General features: G+C 36.1%; 1 protein-coding gene and 1 non-coding gene across 2 annotated transcripts; both read right to left on the bottom strand.

The window, feature by feature from the left end:
* Window positions 1-6,787: 6,787 nt before the first annotated feature.
* LOC141595467 (uncharacterized) lies at window positions 6,788-7,375 on the bottom strand. Its single transcript, XM_074415435.1, has one exon. The coding sequence runs from the start codon at window positions 7,373-7,375 to the stop codon at window positions 6,788-6,790; it is 588 nt and encodes a 195-aa protein (XP_074271536.1).
* A 5,973-nt stretch (window positions 7,376-13,348) lies between these two features.
* LOC141597809 (small nucleolar RNA R71) lies at window positions 13,349-13,456 on the bottom strand. Its single transcript, XR_012523023.1, has one exon. It is a non-coding gene; the product is annotated as a small nucleolar RNA R71 (small nucleolar RNA).
* Between the last annotated feature and the right edge of the window lie 8,427 nt (window positions 13,457-21,883).

A 21,883-nucleotide genomic window follows, 5' to 3' on the forward strand; every position in this document is an offset into this window, starting at 1 on the left:
TTTCTCCCACTCTGTCTTCCGAGAAATTGAAAATCTTTCTAGAAAGACAAAGATTACGAGCCACAAACTCTTTGTTCTCGTTTTGGAGGAGTAAAAACCAAGTGGTTCAATTTTGGATAACCCTCACAAATACATAAATTGGTTCTGAACATAAACATTTATGGTCCCAAATGTATAATAATGACAAGTTAGGGACCCTCCCTACCCATATATCATATGGAGTCATTAGGGCTATTATAGTCGGGTTTTAAACTTTTAGTGAGAAAATAGCTTACAAAATTGTGAAAAACCTCAAACTATATCTCATAAAGTTTGGTTTATATACTTGACTACACCATACTCTACGGTGTCCCAAGGAGAAGGTATTATGTGAACTGGTTCACAATCTTCTTAGTGATTATCAAGGTTATTACTTGATATTACCCATTTGATCTTCAAAGTCATTACTTTGAAACTTCCGATCAACATCTTGATCTTGAAGTGCTTTTGGTTACTACTTCATTTTGAAAATATTCCACGTTTCAAAAATCACTTTTATGTCTTATTAAATAGATATGAGGTTTTCATATCTACTTAACATTACGGTAAAAGTAACGAAGTATATATATATAACCAACTATCGACCTTACACATCCGCATGTATATGGTCAATCACCTCACTATTGTGTTTCTTTTCTGCAAAAGAAAAACATAATACATGCACACATACCATAAGACTCACAATCAAATGGTTGTTCAATGTGCTTTTCGTTTACTCGTTTGAAATGAATTTACTTGAGGTTTGATCAATTGGGTTCAACGGATTAGAGACTTTAAAATCTACTAGATAGTATTTAGTTTTCATGAAGAATGTAAAATTCCTCTAACTTAAGTGGTTTAAACCAACCACCAAGTTATCATAGGAGTAGGTACAACATTTTGTTTTAAATCACATAAGTGATACCTTCTATGTATAAACATAGATGATTACATTCTTTTAAAACCAAATTTAGGTACATTTGTCCCCATCGAAATCACTGCTAATCTAGCACCATTTCGATACAAAAAATGTCTTATGCTAGACGTCTTACGTTTTATCAATTCATGTAAACTTCTTTACAAAGAAATGATCCTTGCTTGGTATCTCATACTAAGATAGTGGAACTAGCCTATCCATTGAGTAGATGTCTCCTTCAACTTTGTCCTATCGCATACATCTAGGGTTGATTCTTCTTAACTCCCACTCACTTTCACATTCCTCGTTGCTTCAATCAAACAAAAATGAATCTCATGAAGACCTCTCTTCATGTCATTCGTGATATTTTATACACTTAGTAAGAGTGAATTACTATAAAGTGAGTGCAACATGTGGCAAAATCTCAACTTCTTGCGAAATTGGACTACCTAACCGTTCAATTGTTATCATATGCCTAAACTCGTTAGCGCATAAATAATCGATTTGGCCTTTCTCGGAGTGAGCCATTTGACGGTATCATATTGGAGTATTATAAGTGTTTTTGAAAACTCTTTTCGCAAACTTTTGAATTACACTTGAGTAATTAAAACTAAAATGCATCATCATGACGGAGGTGTCACTTTTGAAATCAAGACTCTCTTGATAAAATTTGACTCCCTTTTAAACTCGTAATATGAGTTTGCAACATGAAAACCCCTTTTTAAATATGTATGGATGTTAAGTTGTATAATAATCGCAATAATTGTTGTAAGCTTATGTAGGTGAATTAGTAAATCATGTTACCAATCATTGCTACCGAATTCTTTCAAAGAAACCGCTTCCTATGAAAGAACGAAACGAGTATAATAATAAATAGAGGATGAAAGGAGGATGAAGTGCGCGATGTCATAGTAAATACATTAATGAAAAAGAACGAAAAATAGGAAAAATTACCATTCAATGTTTTAAAAATACTTGCGAAAACATGTTCAACAAGTTTTAACATTTATATAATGATCTCCCACTAAATTATATAAATGATTCCAAGATCCGTCTTTAGACAAAAATAGGCATCGCTTGGGCGAAACATCCCATAATTGTGTAAATTCGGTAAGTCACGTTGACTAATTCTACCTCTAGAACTCTTGGTCGACGAATTTCCTTAAATCCATCTACTAGCCCCGGAACACAAGACCGTCTTATATCCCGTTGAGTCCAACCAATTTTGGCGTGTGATAACAACTTACCACCCTACTTACCCAAGGTAAAAAGAGAACACCCCGCTTGGGCGAGCGTGGCTCTAATGAACAAGAGATTCATAGGTGTTACTAATTGGTAAGGCTAATCTCAATTTTAGTTATGTGAGAGATCTTATAAATTTAGTCATAAATTCCTTATAAGTGAATTAATTCGGTGAATGTAAATGACGTGAATTGACAACCGCGAAAATAAAATGCATGTGAATGGCGATTTTGGCATGCGCGAAAATAAAACAAGCAAACATGTAAGCATATGAATAAATCCTAGTATGGCCACCTAGTTAATAAAAACTAGTCTATTACATTTCGGAAACCAACTCCTTGGTCCCTTGCCTCTTCATTCCATAAGTGGCTCTTCCTTGTGGGATTTGGAACACCTTCCAAAAATAGACTCCGTCTCGTTGTAATCCGTCTTTTGGAAACGCCGGTAAAAATAACTATTACAATTGAATTACATAGCTATTCCTATTATACAATAATTAATAAAATAAATAAAACTATTAATTAATTACAAACCGACGATACGAGATCGTATTTAATTACAAACAAATCGATATTCCCATACATTTCGGGTAATAACGATTAAAATTAACTAGGCCATACTAGGCACAACAAGATAAATACTTTAAATAAATGACAATCATTCATTCAACTTAAATAAATATGCTTAAAATGCTGTAGATATGATGCCAAAATCGCCCTATCTATCATTCGTTGGTATCCATCTCGGTTTTTGTGGATTTAATCGATTTTTAACATGTAAAAATCAATAATTAACTCTTAAATCTCATTTAAGTCCAAACTAATTGTCCAAACTGTTTTGAACCTCAAAATTAGTCCTCACTAATTTTATGATAAATAATTAGTTTGATTTGGTGATATTTTGCTAATTTAATTGATAAAATCATAATATTTAAGTAAAAATCCAAAATATTTGAAAAATTACCCAAAATATTGAAACAAAAATTTTTAGTATTCTGGAACACTCCCAAGAACACCAAAGAGTTGGAGACTACTCCGTCCTAAACTCTACACACAAACTTAGAATGTTATAAGGATCAAGTTTCCACTATCTTATGAAAGATCATAGATCCATATTAGACTCTCTAATAAAATTAATTTATCTCATAAATTGCTATTTAGGTGATCTATGTAACATGCATGCTAATATGAAAGCATAAAAAGAAAGTATAAGGAAAAACAATTTCCTTACATTGAATTAATGGTAAAAAGGGCACAAACTAGTTCACCTTACTAGCTTGTTCTTGAGCTATATGAATATGGGAGATCCTCCAAAAACCACCCTCCAAAGTAGAAGGTCTCCTTCCTTAATCCACCCAAGAACTTACACCCAAATAATTTTACAAGTATTAACTAGATACTAGTAAAATTTAACCCTTGATAATATGTTAATAATACTAACACTCTTAGTATTAATTTTGTTTTACTAATAACTTAGTAAAAAGATGCTTATTATTTTAGAGAGATGTTGGAGAAAAAAGTTCACATGCATAAGTGTTGTGTGTTGTAGTGAGGTAGTGTGTTGAAAAATGAACAAAACAAATGGAGAGTATACATGTGAAAGTGGCGGGTGGAATTTGGTGGAGTGATGGAGTGTACAAACTTTGTCTTATATTTTTCATCTTACATCACATGCAAAATCTTATATAAGATAAATTATGGTAGTATACAAAATAAGGTAAAATGATTATGTGAGTAATCATCCACTACACTTATTTTACACGGTCCACTTGACCATTTACGGGTCCATGTTGGTTCTTATCTTTGTCGCACAAATCCGTGTAATTTTTATTTTAAACATCGTTTCATGTTTAAATACTTCCATAATTAATTCGTCCAATTCACTTTGTAAATATACGTGTACCACTACACATATTATTTACGTACTAATATTAATCACATTAATCAATTAGTACAATTTTAGTAAATTAACAGTTAATTAACTAAAACCCGTCTCCCAAAACTTATTATTCAATTATCGCATAATTAAATAATAACTGTCGCTCCTCGAGTTCGCAACTCGAAATCTCTCTAAAAATAATCGACTAACCTCTTAGTCTATAAATCAAGGGACTAAACAAATTGTATCTCATACAATTAATTAGTTATCAATTGGGGTTCGTTTCTTTAGGTGTGACCGAAAGGGGTCAGTTGATCACCGCCGTCTCACGACAATAACGTCAAACTCTAGTCAGCCAACCGTTATCGATTTACGTTAATCAACTGACGAGGATCAAATAAATAAATATCTGATGATATTCGATTAATGAGATTTATTATGTTAACGCACTATTGTGGAGGACACTAACTCCAACATCTTATTCTTAGAAAGAATTGAGATGGACAACTTTTACAAGATCAACAATTCATAAGTGAGAGAGTCTAGTATGTTAAAGTAACAGTAGCCATGATTGTAACACTTGAAGACTTTTAAAAGCTTTGCAAAGTAAAGACTCGGTTTTTAAGCTTTGAAAAACAATTTGCAAACTTAGATTAAATCTCAGAAAAAGTCTTGAGGAAATGAGAGGAAGAGGCACGCCTTTTATAGAGAGGATGAGCAAGGGAGTTGTTAGGGTTTTGAGGGTCAAAGACCATCACATGTGATGAGTCTCAACAACTTCCCAAACTTGCACCAAAGAAGGTTCTTATTCAAAAGGCAAAAGAGAGAAAGAGTGTTTGAAATTATCCAAAAGAGATCATACAATTTCAGAAAACAAAGAAGGGAAAACAAGTCACATGATGACAAGTTTTCACAAAAATGGCAAAAAGCATTTCTTGTATTATGAAAGACCAAAGGGTCAAATTTGCACAAAGAGGAAATATTTTGAAATGATAATTATTCAAACTACTTTTTCTAGAAGGCCAAATCCTTTAAAAAATCTGAAAGTTATCTTTCAAAATATAGGACACGTAAATGGCTTTTGAAAGATAAGAAAGTGTTCAAGTGTTACGAATTGAGGCAACAATCCAGGCTGCTGTTACTTGTGAAAGTAACAGTGGTCTTGACTGTTTCTATTACTCTAAAATACTTTACTTTCTAACTTGTACATTAGATGACGTCTAGGACTCAATACAATAGGATGATCAACAACTCAACACTTCTTAATCCAAGCTTGATTTAACCATAAATCCTGAAAAGGTAAACTAAGAAAGCACACATCAAATGGGCATGTTATCATCAATCAAAGGAACCCAACAAATCCCCATTTTCTAGTCCATTACTTTTCGTGCGCAAATGCATATCGGTTCCTTAAACATATCGATATAATTTCAATATCTCGTGATATTGTCAGTACTGATCAATGAAATCTGAATGTATTTGGTACCATTCCTTTTATATATAGGCCATCTATTATCTTTTTTTGTAAGAAGTGAGATCTTTTATTGATAGAAAGAAAAGGACTTAGGCCCTATTCTTTTGGACTTAATTTCAGTTCTAATAAGTTCGATTCGATTCATTCACTCTATTAAGTTGATTCGATTCGATTCACTCTATTGATTCGATTCGATTCGATTCGATTGAATCGATTCGATTCATTTAGTTCGATTCGATTCGATTCGATTGATTAGTTTATTTCAACATTAATATTATTATTCTTATTTTATATTCTTATTATTATCATTATTATTATCATTATTATTATCATTATATTAATTTATTTACTAATTTTATTATTATATTAAAATTCATTTTTAAAATTTATTATATTACTATTATAGTTATTATTATTATTATTATTATTATTATTATTATTATTATTTTTTTTTATTATAAAATGCGCGCAGCTTTCATTATAATAGTTATTATTATTCTTATTATTATCGTTATTATTATCATTATATTTTTTTTTTTTATTATTATTATTATTATTTATATTTATTTTATTTATTTATTATTATATTATTATGATTCATGGAAATATTAGTGTATTAATATTTATTATTATATTGTTATATTATATTTATTATTTTATTAATATATTTATTTATATTAATATTATTAATAACATATTTATTATTATTATATTACATCTGTTATTATTATTATTAATATTTATATTAATTATTATTATTTATAATATATATTATACTTATCATATTTGTTTTTAGTTATTATTATTAATATATTATAATATTATTAATAATATTATCATCTATATTACTAATATATTATTATTAGTATTAGTATATTTATTATTATATTACTATTTTATTTTTTATATTACTTATTAGATTATATTAATATATTAATAATAATAATGAATAATATTATTATAATATTTATTATTATTATTGGTGTTATATTATTATAATTATAATTATAATTATAATTATAATTATTATTATTATTAATATTTTTATTTTTATTTTTATTTTTATTTTTATTTCAGATTCGATTCGATTCGATTCGATTCGAGATCGATTGATTCAGATTCACTCTATTAAGTTGATTGATTCGATTCACTCCATTCGGTTCGATTGATTCGATTAGTTCAGGACAATTTCGGTCAAAAGAACAGGGCCTTACAAAGCAACACCTACTAGAGGACATGACCCCTCTATTAAGGCGACTCTACAAAGCTAGGCTAATGCTAACAACCTCATTAGTGAGGCCATTCATATATGCTAAGACACGAACTCGGATTACATTTTTTGTCACATAAATTAGTTGATCAGAAGAGCGATAAGTATCCTGAAATATTTGTGCATTTCTCTCAGCCCATAAATTGTAAACTGCCGCACCCAGAGTACAGTTAGCCCATTTCTTGCGAATATTCTTCCCAGTGACCTGAGCAAGTCTTCGAAGCTCATGATTAAGACTCAAATGACGTCTTGTAAACCCTTGCCAAGTAAACAGAGCCTGAAGAACGCAAGAAGAGTACTCACAAGCAAAGAAGAGATGTTGTGCAGTCTCTTCCGCCTTAAAGCATAACACACAACGAATGACCATGTGAAAACCTCGTTTGCAAAGGTTATCAGTGGTAGAGAGGCTGTTCTGCATTGCAAGAAGGACAATTACCCTATGCCTTGGCATAATGACAGGATCCATGAAGGCTTTAGTCCAGTATAGCTTAGGAGTGGTACCTCTGAAAATCTGATAGACCGTCCTCAATCTGGCAGGGGGAGGGCCATTTGCAGGCAGAAGCTTGGCCTGATGCATTCCCAGAAGTTGAATGAGCTGGTCACGAAGCTGAAGAAAACGTTTCTAGATTGTGGAGGAGGACACAAGGGGTTGTATGGTCCAAATGTCAGCATCCCTAATGATATAAGAATGCATCCATTTAGTTCAAACAGACCCAGTATTGCAGGTAAGTTTCCAGAATTGTTTCAGCATCAAAGTTTTATTCCAGCTAAGAATTTCCCTCATATCAAATCCCCCTGCTCTGGTACTGCGACATACTTTATCCCAACTGAAGAAAATAAGCCGTCTTTCACCCTAAGAATATCCCCAAATAAATTGCCTGCAAAGTTTTTCAATATGCCTAATAATAGCAACAGGTAAGAACAGACAAGAGCACCAGAAACTTTCCAATCCAAAAATTGCTGAATTAAGAAGTTGAATTCTTCCAGCATAGCTCAAATTTTTACTAGCCCAGTGAGTGATTCTGCTCTGAATTTTCTGAATAAGAGAATGGTACATGGCATTTGTTAACCTAGAAGACTGAAGAGGGTGCCAAGATACCTAAAAGGGAAAGTCCCCTGAGAGAATTGAGTAGAATGAAGAATGGCAGTCTGAATATGCTGTTTTACCCCTCCAAAGTATATGCTAGACTTTTGAGCATTAGCTTTGAGCCCAGACCAGGAAGCAAATTGATTGACCCCCTGGAGAGCAGCTTGAACAGAAGCAACATCACCACGAGTAAAGATCAATAGGTCATCCGCAAAAAGCAGGTGGGAGAGTCCAATCCTGGCACACTTAGGGTGAGAATTAAACTCAAGTCTCCTAAGATGCCTAGAGAGGACCTCCATACTAAGCACAAATAAAAGAGGGGAGAGGGGATCCCCTTGCCTCAAGCCCTTCTTACCAGAGAAGTAACCAACTAAACTGCCATTGATCTTCAGTGAGTACTTGGCAGAGGTGACACAAGCAAGTAGCCATTGAGTGAAAATGTCAGGGAAACCCATGGCAAAGAGCATTTGCTGAAGGAAGTGCCAATCAATAGAGTCAAAGGCTTTCTGTATGTCAATATTGATCATACATTTGGGAGAAATATTAGACTTAGCATACCCTCTAATCAGCTCCTGAGTAAGGAGAGTGTTATCAAAAATAGATCGTCCATGTACAAAAGCAGCTTGCTCTTGCCCAACCAAATGAGGCAAAACCCTTTTAAGTCTATTAGCTAAAATTTTACTAATAGTCTTGTAAATGGTATTGCAGCATGAGATAGGGCGATATTCCAAGACAGTATTGGCATTCTCCTTTTTAGGGAGGAGAGCAATGACAGTGGCATTGATCTCCTTCAGCAATTTGCCAGTCCTGAAGAAATCAGTGACAGCTCTAGTAAAGTCTCCCTGAATAATATTCCAGGCTTGCTTAAAGAATCCAGAGGAATAACCATCAGGGCCAGGGCTCTTATTCTGGTCAATAGAGAAGAGAGCTTTTCTAACTTCCTCAGGAGTAACACTTTGAATAAGTAGATGTTGTAAATCTTCAGTAAGACAGGGACCAGTCTTGATAACCCCCAGGTCAGGCACCACATTAGGGCCAGTCTCCCCCAAAAGAGTCTTATAGTACTCCTCAAAAGCATAACCAATAGAGTCATTATCCTCACAAATATTTCCACTCATATCATGGACTTTAGAGATGGAGTTATTGTTCCTTTTGGCTGCCACTTTGGAGAAAAAATAGGCAGAATTGGTATCCATAGCCTTAATATCATGCTCTTTAGCTCTCTGATGAAGCATGCTTAGCTCAGATTTTTTAAGCTGATAATATTGCCTAGTGAGAGTAGCTTCCTCCTCCTGCAGGTCTCCATTTGTGGGAGAGACTTGCAACAGAAGTTGGCAGGTGTGAAGTTTGTCTTGGACTTCTTTGATCCGAGCAGAGAGGTGAGAGTAGTTTTTAGCATTTAGCTTCTTTAAAGCAGGTTTCAGCAGCTTCAAATGAGTGACCAGTTGATACATTGCAGTACCCTGAACCTTAGTGGACCAAATCTGAGGAACAGTTTCCAGAAAGAGAGGATCATCACCCCAACAATTTAGATACTGAAAAGGTTTAGGTCTAGACTGAATAGCAGGGTCAAGAGTAACAATTAAGGGAGAATGATCAAATAAACCAGAGGGGAGGGCCTCAGCAAAAGAAGATGGGAAAGTGGAGAGCCAATCAACATTGCAGAGGACCCTATCCAGTTTAATCCACTTCCTACTAGCAGGATTTTGATTATTAGTCCAAGTGTAGTAGCATCCCACAGTGGAGAGGTCATTCAAGCCAGCATCATCAAGGCAAGCATTGAAATCATCTAACTCAGAAAGCACTGGAGGGCAGTCACTAATCCTTTCATCAACACTTCTAACACAGTTAAAATCTCCTAAAATAAGCCAGGGAGAATTAAATTGGGAATTCCTGAGGTGGTCCCAAAGCTGCATCCTAGGGTCATCATCATTAGAACCATACACAAAAGTAATAAACCCAGAGAAAGAGGTCATATACTAAATTTGGACAGTGATCCATTGGCTTGCTTCACTAATAACAGTAACCTTGAGGAGAGAGCTCTTCCATAAGAGCCAAATTCTACCATTATAATGAGAATTGTAATTATGAGTAAGGGCAAAATGCTGAAAAGTAGAGCACATTGCTTTATTCATATTATGAATCTTGATTCTAGTTTCTAAAACTCCAATAATATCCAATTTATTTTTGTTAAAGAGAGCCACTACTTCTTTTTGCTTGAGGTATTCATTCATACCTCTAATATTCCATGATCCAATTTTCATGGGGAAGGTGGGATATCACCAGTCCCTTCTATAATCTGCTCATCCGAGGGCCTTCTAAAAGTCTTCTGCCCAGTATCTAAAAGAAGCATAGTAGGACCTTCTTCAGGACATAGGGCTACTTGTTCAGAAGAGATAATTGGAAGGACAACAGAGTTATCAGCAACCTTATCAGCACTGGCCTCAATATCAATGCACCCCCTAATCTCAGTAACCATCTCCTGGTGTAAACCATTGGTTGTCTCCTTAGAGCACTCTGAAGTTGGAGCAGATTTCCCTTCAGAGATTACAACTCTACCAGAATCATCAGGAGGTTTAGCCTTTGGACTGACTACCATAGGAGCCTGAACTGCTTCAGGAATATGGCTCTGTGACTCCCTAGGGGTCTCAGTCCCATCCTACTCAGTTTAATCAGAGTTCTCCAGATTAATTGGTTCCCCAGTTGTCTTAGTAGATTTTACCACTGCAACATATGTTTTCTTAGTGACAGTCCCTTTCTTAGGCAATTCAGTTTTCTTAAGAAGTCGACAATTCCCTTGCTCATGCCCAAGTTTCTTACAATGATGGCAGAAATAAGGCATCCATTCAACTACAACCCTCTGTAAGATGGAACCCCCAAACGGTGAATGCAACAGTAACTCTTCAGGAATAGGTTTAGAAACATCCAATTCCACAAGAACCCTAGCAAAACCCAGACGCTCTTTATGAGTAGTAACAGGATCAGCATAAAGCGGTTTTCCTATCTTACTGGCTATCTTGCTTAAGGCTTTAGGTGACTGATGTGTCGTATTTTTATATTATTTTCACCCCTCTTTTAGCTCGATTTTACATGACAATTGCACTTTATAAAATGATTTTATGAGCTAATTCCGTGTTCTAGGTGTTTTGCATGCATTATTGTGTTTTTGTAGAAAATGAAGCAATTGTCGGATTTTTCCTGTCATTTTGGCACTCACCAAGAATCACGAGGCTACTTGAGACGAGTCTTGGCCATGGAAGGTCATTTTGGGAAGATTCTTGCAACTCCAAGCATATAAGTTACTATATTTTATATACTTATTTTCCATAATTTTACATTGATTTTAAGCATTATAGTGTATTTTAATAATAAATTCCTTCCTATAACATTTTACTGCAATTATATAATTATTTGTAGGAAGGAGCTATTTTGATACTGATATTAGCTAAACGGCTAAGCGAGGCGATGAATAAAAACTGGCAAAACAATTAAGGACTTCAAGCTCAGACTCAAAATCTCCAAGTCCACAAAGTAAAAACGAAGCCGTCCAAAATAAAATGAAAGCCAACTATTGAATAATGTTGACAAGACCATCATTTTACAAATGATAAAATAAAGAAGCATATTCGTAGAAGTTAGTGCATTGAACATCAAGTCTTGAAGCATTCAATTTGATGATGTTACATTGAAGGATTTTTACGAGCAAAACGCATGCAACATTTACATGGGTGAAGAGTTATTCTGATAATTACAACATGAAACATCTCAAATTAATTCTTTAATTCATGAAACATTCTTTATGTGAAGAAACTTCATGCACTAAAAGCACAAAACCGTAGGAATAATTTTATATGTAATGTATTTATATTAATTATTTGTTCTAAACGTACATGTATAATTAAATTTGAAAGCTCAAATGATCGCCTATATAATGGAGGTGATTTGCTTTTGAGAAGTACGAAAAACATAGAGACATAGACAACAAACAATAAAATAATTAGTTCCATATTAAATTCTATTCATTCTCTCATTATTTACATCAATTATCTTTATTATATTCTAATATTGTTTATGCTATTATTTGACCAGTTTATATATTGTTACCATGTTCATTTTTATTCATCTTATTGTTGTTAGTCTAATCGTAATTATGTGTGAGTAGTTTCTTAATCTAGGGGAGGGGAAGCCATGTTTGATTAGCCATTTACACATGTTAAATTAGAGAATTATATTATCAAATTGTTGCTTATAATACATGCTTGTTTCATATTGTTAATCTTTGATTGTTGGCCATAATCGTTGATTAATTTGTTATTCATTTCCTAAGAGCGAAAGTCGGGAATTGAATTAGGCAAAGTATGCTTTAATAATTCGATCTAATTTGTGCGAGAGCTCGTTAGTAATCGTTCTATGGTTGGGTAATAGACCGAGAGGAAATTGTTAATAACCTAAACAACATTTGATTTTATGTTCGTCTAATTTGACATCGATTTATGCTAATCTACATGTGTGACCCCATTCCCCCTAGATCCTTATTCATAATGGTTTACAACTTATTTTTCATCATTGCTTTTACTTTAATCAAATCAAACCAAACCAAATCGTGACCGACCTTGATAGAATTCTACTCATAGCTTGTCATATTGCCTCCACCGTCTCCCTGAGATCGACCCCTACTTCCCTAACTACATTCATTTGTTGTTAGCTATGCCTAGGGTATTTTATCTTTGTTAGGTACGCGATAAGCCTACCAAATTTTGGCGCCGTTGCCGGGGAGCACGGTTTTGTTTGCTTTGTGATTAGTTGATTTCTATCTTGTTTTTCTTTGTCTTAAGAAGCACTTGTTCCTTAAGACCGTTACTCACGATCTCCTCTAGGTTGTTGTCTTATGCCCAGTTCCTCTCGGATTGGTGAATTACTTCCAATTGATCTCGAGCCCGAAAGAACTTTGCATAGACGACTACGCTTCTTTAAGGAGATTTCTGAAGCTACATCTATTGAAGGACTTGAAAGTGTGAGGAGATCTTACGAAGAAGATATTCAAATTATTGAGGAAGAGGGGGCTTCTAGTTCAACACCACCAATCAAGAATATGGTTCGTTTATCCGATCACTCTAAGCCCACCGCGGCAATGCTTCCTAGGGGCATTGTTACTACCCAAATTGGTGCAGCTGATTTTGAAATCAAGCCGGCTTTCATTAGCCTTGTTGAGAAGAAGCAATTTGGTGGGAGTCCAACGGAAGATCCTAATTTACATGTTCAAAATTTTTGCGACTATTGCTCGATGATTAGGCAACCGGGGGTTACACAAGCTCAAATTAGGGAGATACTTTTCCCTTTTTCTTTGAGAGACAAAGCCAAGTTGTGGATTAATAGTCTTGATAGAGCCACAATGGAAATTACCGATTGGGATTCATTGGCTCTTGCATTTTATCAAAAGTATTTTCCCCCGGAGAAGACCCAACAATTGAGAAGCCAAATCACGGGATTCCGTCAAAATGGTCATGAAAGTTTGTTTGAAGCATGGGAAAGGTATAAGGAGTTGCAAAGAGAGTGCCCTCATCACGGGTTAGATCCATGGTTCCTTGCCATTATATTTTATAATGGTTGTTGTGCCGAGTCTCGTCGAGTTCTAGATTCCGCTAACAACGGGAGGTTTGACCAAATTGATACGGAACTTGCCCATTCTACCATTGAATCCATGGCGGTACATGATTCCCAATACGTCAACTCTCGTAACACCCCATTGAAAGACAAGGAAGAGGATCCAACTATATCTCTTTTGAAAGCTCAAGTGGCTCTTCTCCAACAACAAATGGACAACCGAGGAGCAAGCTCATCCCAATCTCATGAACAAGTGAATGTTACTAGCCAAGTGATGGTGTGTGAAGCTTGTGGAGGTGCGGGACATTGCACCGCTTTGTGTAGGGCATCTATTGAAGAGGTGAATGCTTTTCAAAGTTTTAGACAAAATCTCAGTCCTTTCTCCAACACCTACAATGAAGCTACAAAGTATCATCCAAACTTGTCCTACAAGAGCACCAATGTGTTAAATCCACAACATCAAATCCAAAATGTGCCACAACAACCAAGGCATGTTCAAGTACCCCCACCGGGTTTTCAAAATCAAATTCAAAGGCCTCATTATCAACAAAATTTCCAACAAAGCTTTCAACAACCCTTCCAAAATCAACAAACTCAAGGTCAATCATCAAATTACCAACAATCCAACCAAGGATTAAATAAGATTGAGTCTTTGTTGACACAAGTGGTTGAGACACAAAGGAATATGGCCGCCCACATTCAAAAGAGCGATCAAGCTAGAGATGCGATAATAAAAATGCTTGAAACCCAAATAGCCCAACTTGCCACCTCAAGTGCCCAAAGACAACAAGGTCAATTACCATCTCAAGGTGCACAACCTCATGACACCGCAAATGCTATCACTTTGAGGAGTGGTACCACTTATGATGAACCCCTTATGCCTAACAATGATGGTGGGGTAGTTGGTGAGGAAAGTGGTGATGTTGAAGATGGCAACAAGGTTGATAGGTCGAGAAAGGTTGAGGATCTTTCAAAGAAAGTTGATGAGCCAATAGTGGTGGAAGATGTAGAAGATGCTCCTCCAAAGAAGGATGATCAAGTAAAAGAGCCGGAAAAGATTCAAGTGCCTTTCCCTCATAGATTGAAGAAGGCCCAAAAAGAGACTCAATTTGGTAAGTTCATGGAAGTGGTGAAGAATTTGCAGGTAACCGTTCCTTTTACCGAATTAATCACCCAAATCCCTTCTTATACTAAGTTCATGAAAGACATTTTAACTAGGAAGAGGAATTTTTATAATGTTGAAACTATAGCATTCACCGCCGAGTGTAATGCTCTTTTGCAAAATAAGTCCCCTCCCAAGTTAAAATATCCTGGTAGCTTTTCTATTCCATGCACTATTGGCACCTACACAATTGATAAAGCCTTATGCGATCTAGGTGCTAGTGTGAGTGTGATGCCATACTCAATTTGTGAAAGATTAAACATGGGCGTATTAAAATGTACTAGTGTCACCTTGCAAATGGCAGACCGTTCTATAAAACGCCCTTTGGGTGTTTTGGAGGATGTGCCCGTTAAAGTTGGAAAGTTTTTTATTCCGGTTGATTTTATTGTTCTTGACATTGCCGAAGATTCACAAATCCCAATCATTTTGGGAAGGACATTTTTACATACCGCGGGCGCGGTCATTGATGTCAAGAATGGTAAGTTAACATTGGAAGTAGGTGATGACAAGGTCACTTATAATTTGAATAATGCTATGAAGAGTCCAATGCTAGAGGAGTCATGTTATTCCCTTGAAGTTTTAGATGTTGTTGATGTTATTGTAGATGACTCATTGCCTCGATCTTTAAGCAAAGATCCTTTGGAGGCACTCTTGTTGTTGGAATCTTTTTCAGGTGATGGAGATATTGGAAGTGAAGAAATTGATGCTTTGGAGGTGGAATTAGATGGAGAGGAGCTACCATTGGAGGAAAGCTCTCAATTCATAGGTTTGGTTGCTACTTCTACCAAGGTTGAGGTACAAAAACCCGAGCTTAAACCCCTCCCCTTGAATTTGAAATATGCTTTTCTTGACGAGTCGGAAATGTGTCCGGTCATAGTTAGTGCCCACTTGAGTGAGAGTCAATTGTCTTCATTGTTGGATGTGTTGAGAACACATAGGAAAGCCATTGGTTATACACTTGATGATTTGAGGGGTATAAGCCCCGATTTTTGCATGCATAGAATTCATCTTGAAGAGGATCATAAACCATGTGTCCAAGGTCAACGTCGTTTAAATCCTAACATGCAAGACGTGGTAAAAAAGGAAGTCATGAAACTTTTGGATGCGGGAATTATTTATGCAATTTCCGATTCGAAATGGGTAAGTCCGGTCCAAGTGGTTCCTAAGAAAGGCGGGACCACTGTAGTAAAAAATGATAAAGATGAACTCATCCCCACTAGAATTGTGACAGGATGGCGCATGTGCATTGACTATAGGAGGTTGAATTTGGCCAGAAAAAAAGACCATTACCCATTGCCCTTTATTGACCAGATGTTAGAGAGGTTGGCATGTCATAAATACTTTTGCTACTTAGATGGTTATTCGGAATTCTTTTAAATACCAATTCACCCCGATGACCAAGAAAAGACCACTTTTACTTGCCCTTATGGTACCTTTGCCTACCGTAGGATGCCCTTTGGTCTATGTAATGCACCCGCGACCTTCCAACGTTGCATGACTAGTATTTTCTCGGATTTTATTGAGTCAATCATGGAAGTTTTCATGGATGATTTTAGTGTCTATGGCACTACATTTGATACATGTTTGGCTAACTTAACCAAGGTTTTGAAAAGATGTGAAGAAGTAGATTTGGTTTTAAATTGGGAAAAGTGCCACTTTATGGTGAATGAAGGAGTGGTGTTTGGTCATCTTGTTTCGGAAAGAGGTATTGAAGTGGATCGTGCTAAGGTATAAGTTATTGAACAACTTCCCCCTCCCGTGAATGTTAAAGGTGTAAGGAGCTTTTTAGGCCATGCGGGGTTCTACCGCCGCTTCATTAAGGATTTTTCCAAAATTGCCAAGCCCCTTACCGAGCTCCTTTTAAAGGATGCTCCTTTTGTGTTTACTAATGCTTGTCTTGAGTCATTCAATAGGATTAAGAAGGCTTTGATCTCTGCACCTATCATCCAATCACCGGATTGGAATTTGCCATTTGAACTGATGTGCGATGCTAGTGACTATGCGGTAGGTGCCGTTCTTGGACAAAGAAAGGACAAAGTGCTCCATGCTATCTACTATGCAAGAAAAACTTTGGATGAAGCTCAAATCAACTATGCCACCACCGAGAAGGAGCTTCTTGCTATTGTCTATGCCTTAGACAAATTCCGCTCCTATCTGATTGGATCCAAAGTCATTGTCCACTCCGATCATGCCGCCTTAAAACATCTACTCTCAAAGAAGGAGGCAAAGCCAAGGCTTATTCGATGGATCTTGCTTTTGCAAGAATTTGATCTTGAGATTCGTGACAAGAAAGGGGCTGAAAATGTTGTTGCCGATCACCTTTCCCGCTTGAGAGTTGATGATGGAAGTATTCATATTCCAATTGATGATTCTTTTGCCGATGACTCCTTGATGATGGTCGATTCAAATACTCCATGGTATGCCGATATTGCCAACTATCTTGTTGGTCATGAGTTGCCACCAAACCTTTCATATCAACAAAAGAAGAAGTTCATCCATGATGCCAAGTTTTATCTATGGGATGATCCTTATTTGTTCAAGCATTGCTCCGATGGATTGTACCGGATATGTATCCCACAATGGGATGTGAAGGGTGTTCTAGAAGGTTGTCATTCTTCCCCTTATGGTGGTCACCATGGACCATCTAAGACCGTTGCTAAGATTCTCCAATCCGGGTTCTATTGGCCCACCATGTTCCAAGATGCCAAGAATTTCGTGATGGCATGTGATGCTTGCCAAAGGACCGGCTCTATTTCAAGAAGGCATGAGATGCCTCAAACCGGGATACTTGAAGTTGGAATTTTCGATGTATGGGGTATTGATTTCCAAGGCCCTTTTCCTTCATCAAAGGGTAATCGTTACATCTTAGTCGCCGTTGACTATGTCTCTAAATGGGTAGAGGCAATTGCTACTCCAACAAATGATGCTCGTCATGTGATAAACTTGTTCAAGAAAATCATATTTCCACGCTTTGGTGTCCCTAGGGCGGTGATTAGTGATCGTGGCACGCATTTTGGTGAGAAACAACTTGATGCATTGCTTGCTAAGTATGGAGTTTCCCATAGAAGAGGCTTGGCCTATCATCCACAAACAAGTGGCCAAGTTGAAGATTCAAATCGTGAGCTCAAGTCCATACTTGAGAAAGTTGTTACCAAGTTAAGAAAGGATTGGAGTATGAAGCTAGATGACACCTTGTGGGCATATAGGACCGCTTTTAAGACACCTATTGGCACCTCGCCATATAGGTTGGTCTATGGAAAAGCTTGTCATTTACCCGTGGAGATGGAGCAAAAAGCATACTGGGCAATCAAGGAGCTTAATTTTAATGCTACTTTATGTGGTGAGAAAAGGTTATTGCAACTTAATGAGCTTGATGAATTTTGTTTGCAGGCCTATGAGAGCTCCCGTCTTTATAAGGAGAAAACAAAACGTTGGCATGACAAGAAAATACTCAAGAAAGATTTTCAAATTGGTGACAAAGTGCTCTTGTTTAACTCCCGAATGAAGATTTTTCCGGGAAAGTTGCGATCAAAGTGGTCCGGACCATACACCATCATTAATGTCAACAAGCTTGGCTCTATTGAATTAATGACCACCAATGGAGAGAAGTTCAAAGTCAATGGCCATCGTTTGAAGATTTATCATGAGAATGCTATCATTGGAGTTGTGGAGGAAGTTTTCTTGGACCTTCCGTCTTTGACGAATTAATTCTCAAGCTTCATTATGTCGTGCGGGACATAAAATCAGCGCTTCTCGGGAGGCAACCCGTGTTTTGTTGTAATTTTGAAAAATTTATTGCTTTTGTAGAATTAGAGACTTCTTTTTTAGTTTAGTTGTTATTTGAATTGTCATTTGTAGGTGAAAGAAGAAGAGCTCAAGAGGAGCCAAATGATGAAGAAGAAGAAGATGTTGAGATGTTATTCCACCCGAGGGCCCTCACCCATCCTTGTATCCTTGGCTAGAGGGTGGGTTTCCGTCTTCTGCTGATCATGTTGCAGGTACTTATAACCCAGTCCATACTATTGTGGTTCGGATTATGGAGTTAAAGGCTTAGGAGGCGGCTATGGAGGCTATGATTATTATGGTGGCAGCTCAAGTGGTGCAAGGGGTATTTATGACTATGCTAGTGACTACCAAGCTGGAAGTAGTTCCTTTGATGGTGCATTGGGATCCGGAGGTGATCACGCACCCAATGATGAGCCGAGCCACTGCTGGTGGCCCTTTTCTTGATGACGAAATGTATGACCCCCTTGTACATACTAGCTTGGGGGAGGCTAGATCGTTTAGTAAGCTTTCCTTCCTTTGCATTTAGTTTTTCGTTCCCTTTCCCCATTAAACGTATTGTACCTTGCTAGATAATGTGCTGAAAACCGTTTTCTACGGTTTGATGGTTGTTTCTGTGTGCACATTGGGGACAATGTGATGTTTAGCTTGGGGGAGGAATTTGCATCTAGTTAGAGCATATTAGTTAGCTTTGCATGTAGTTTAGTTGAAAAAAAAATCAAAAATTTGAAAAATTGTTCTTCTCTTGTGACTTTGTGATGCTTACCCCCACTTGAGCTTACTATTTTCTCTCCTTGCTTATCCCAATTGTAGCTTTATAGCTAATGATTCGTACTTATCGACGGGATTTTGCATACATGGGGATGTCTTGACATAGTGAGTGGATGGAATTTAGATCTAGTAGGCTTGATCTTGACATTGGCAACCTAAAAAATTGGTAAGGTAGAGCCTCTAACGACCGGTGCATCTATATCCGGTCTCATCTAGGTGTGTGTAGGTCTCCTTATGGTGTACGTCATGTCAAAACGCATAAGTATGGTCTTTATCCCATTTCTAACGAGCATTGCATTCATATTTTGCGAGCATTTGAAGCCGTTCACATGACTATTGTTGCCCATTTTGAAACCCTCTCACACATTTCCTCATATCTAGCTACATTAAAAACTTGCCTACCTTGTTGAGCTACTAACTTTATCATTTGTGTTTGGGTGCTTATTTGGGATATTGTTCAGCTTATGTCATTGTGAGCTTGGTTGGGCGGAATTACTGATTTTCGTACCTTTCTGTCTACTTGAAATGTTATCTTGAGATTGAAAAAGGAGGATGCAAGGAAATTGAGAAGTTGAGAAAAACAAAGTGAAATTTGTGAAGAATGAAAAAAAAAGTGAATTGAAAAAAAGAAAGTTGAAAAAAGTGACGAAAAGAAAGAAAATCAAAGAAAGAAGCATGATCAAAATGAAAAAAAATGAATTTGTTGAAAATTTTTAGAAAAGAAGAAGAGAAGAGGTTTGTGAAATAACTTCTATGTTGTTAATCATGATTTTTGGGAAGTTTACTTTTGTTTTGAATTAAAAGGAAGTCGAATTGCTGATTTTGGCTTCATGTCCTCTACTTGGAATTGGGTTGGAGTTTGGATTGAGCATCCATGCACATCTTGGTTAGTTGCTAGCTTAACTTAGCACCACTTTCCATAATTCATTTGTTCCCCCTTCTTACCCATATCCCTTTTACCTTATTTTTACCATTGTCTTTTTTCTATGCTTGCATTTGATTGCTTTGACTTGTGGACGTGGAATGATTACCATATTAGGTTGCGGGCGCACTTTCATGAGTCGGAGTAGGTGAGTGCCACTCAAATAAATTGCCTTTTACATACAGATGTGCGCTTGAGTGAACCGCGAGAGTCCATTGTCAAAAGATCATGCAAGAGCCGAAACGTTTAGATGAAGTCTTTCATGCTACACCGCCATGTAAATCTCATCCATGTTTTTGCATTCTCCCTATGCCCATGTTGTTTCGGGATTATGATTCATTGTGCTTGTTAGCTGATGTTGGGATTTGCAATTGATGAGATTTAGTGACTCGTTGCCCTTGTCTTGATTTGTATGCTTGCTTGAGGACAAGCAAGGGCTTAGCTTGGGGGAATTTGATGTGTCGTATTTTTATATTATTTTCACCCCTCTTTTAGCTCGATTTTACATGACAATTGCACTTTATAAAATGATTTTATGAGCTAATTCCGTGTTCTAGGTGTTTTGCATGCATTATTGTGTTTTTGTAGAAAATGAAGCAATTGTCGGATTTTTCCTGTCATTTTGGCACTCACCAAGAATCACGAGGCTACTTGAGACGAGTCTTGGCCATGGAAGGTCATTTTGGGAAGATTCTTGCAACTCCAAGCATATAATTTACTATATTTTATATACTTATTTTCCATAATTTTACATTGATTTTAAGCATTATAGTGTATTTTAATAATAAATTCCTTCCTATAACATTTTACTGCAATTATATAATTATTTGTAGGAAGGAGCTATTTTGATACTGATATTAGCTAAACGGCTAAGCGAGGCGATGAATAAAAACTGGCAAAACAATTAAGGACTTCAAGCTCAGACTCAAAATCTCCAAGTCCACAAAGTAAAAACGAAGTCAGTCAAAATAAAATGAAAGCCAACTATTGAATAATGTTGACAAGACCATCATTTTACAAATGATAAAATAAAGAAGCATATTCGTAGAAGTTAGTGCATTGAACATCAAGTCTTGAAGCATTCAATTTGATGATGTTACATTGAAGGATTTTTACGAGCAAAACGCATGCAACATTTACACGGGTGAAGAGTTATTCTGATAATTACAACATGAAACATATCAAATTAATTCTTTAATTCATGAAACATTCTTTATGTGAAGAAACTTCATGCACTAAAAGCACAAAACCGTAGGAATAATTTTATATGTAATGTATTTATATTAATTATTTGTTCTAAACGTACATGTATAATTAAATTTGAAAGCTCAAATGAGCGCCTATATAATGGAGGTGATTTGCTTTTCAGAAGTACGAAAAACATAGAGACATAGACAACAAACAATAAAATAATTAGTTCCATATTAAATTCTATTCATTCTCTCATTATTTACATCAATTATCTTTATTATATTCTAATATTGTTTATGCTATTATTTGACCAGTTTATATATTGTTACCATGTTCATTTTTATTCATCTTATTGTTGTTAGTCTAATCGTAATTATGTGTGAGTAGTTTCTTAATCTAGGGGAGGGGAAGCCATGTTTGATTAGCCATTTACACATGTTAAATTAGAGAATTATATTATCAAATTGTTGCTTATAATACATGCTTGTTTTATATTGTTAATCTTTGATTGTTGGCCATAATCGTTGATTAATTTGTTATTCATTTCCTAAGAGCGAAAGTCGGG

The sequence above is a fragment of the Silene latifolia genome, chromosome 8 (assembly GCF_048544455.1).
Source record: "Silene latifolia isolate original U9 population chromosome 8, ASM4854445v1, whole genome shotgun sequence".
Taxonomy (NCBI): domain Eukaryota; kingdom Viridiplantae; phylum Streptophyta; class Magnoliopsida; order Caryophyllales; family Caryophyllaceae; genus Silene; species Silene latifolia.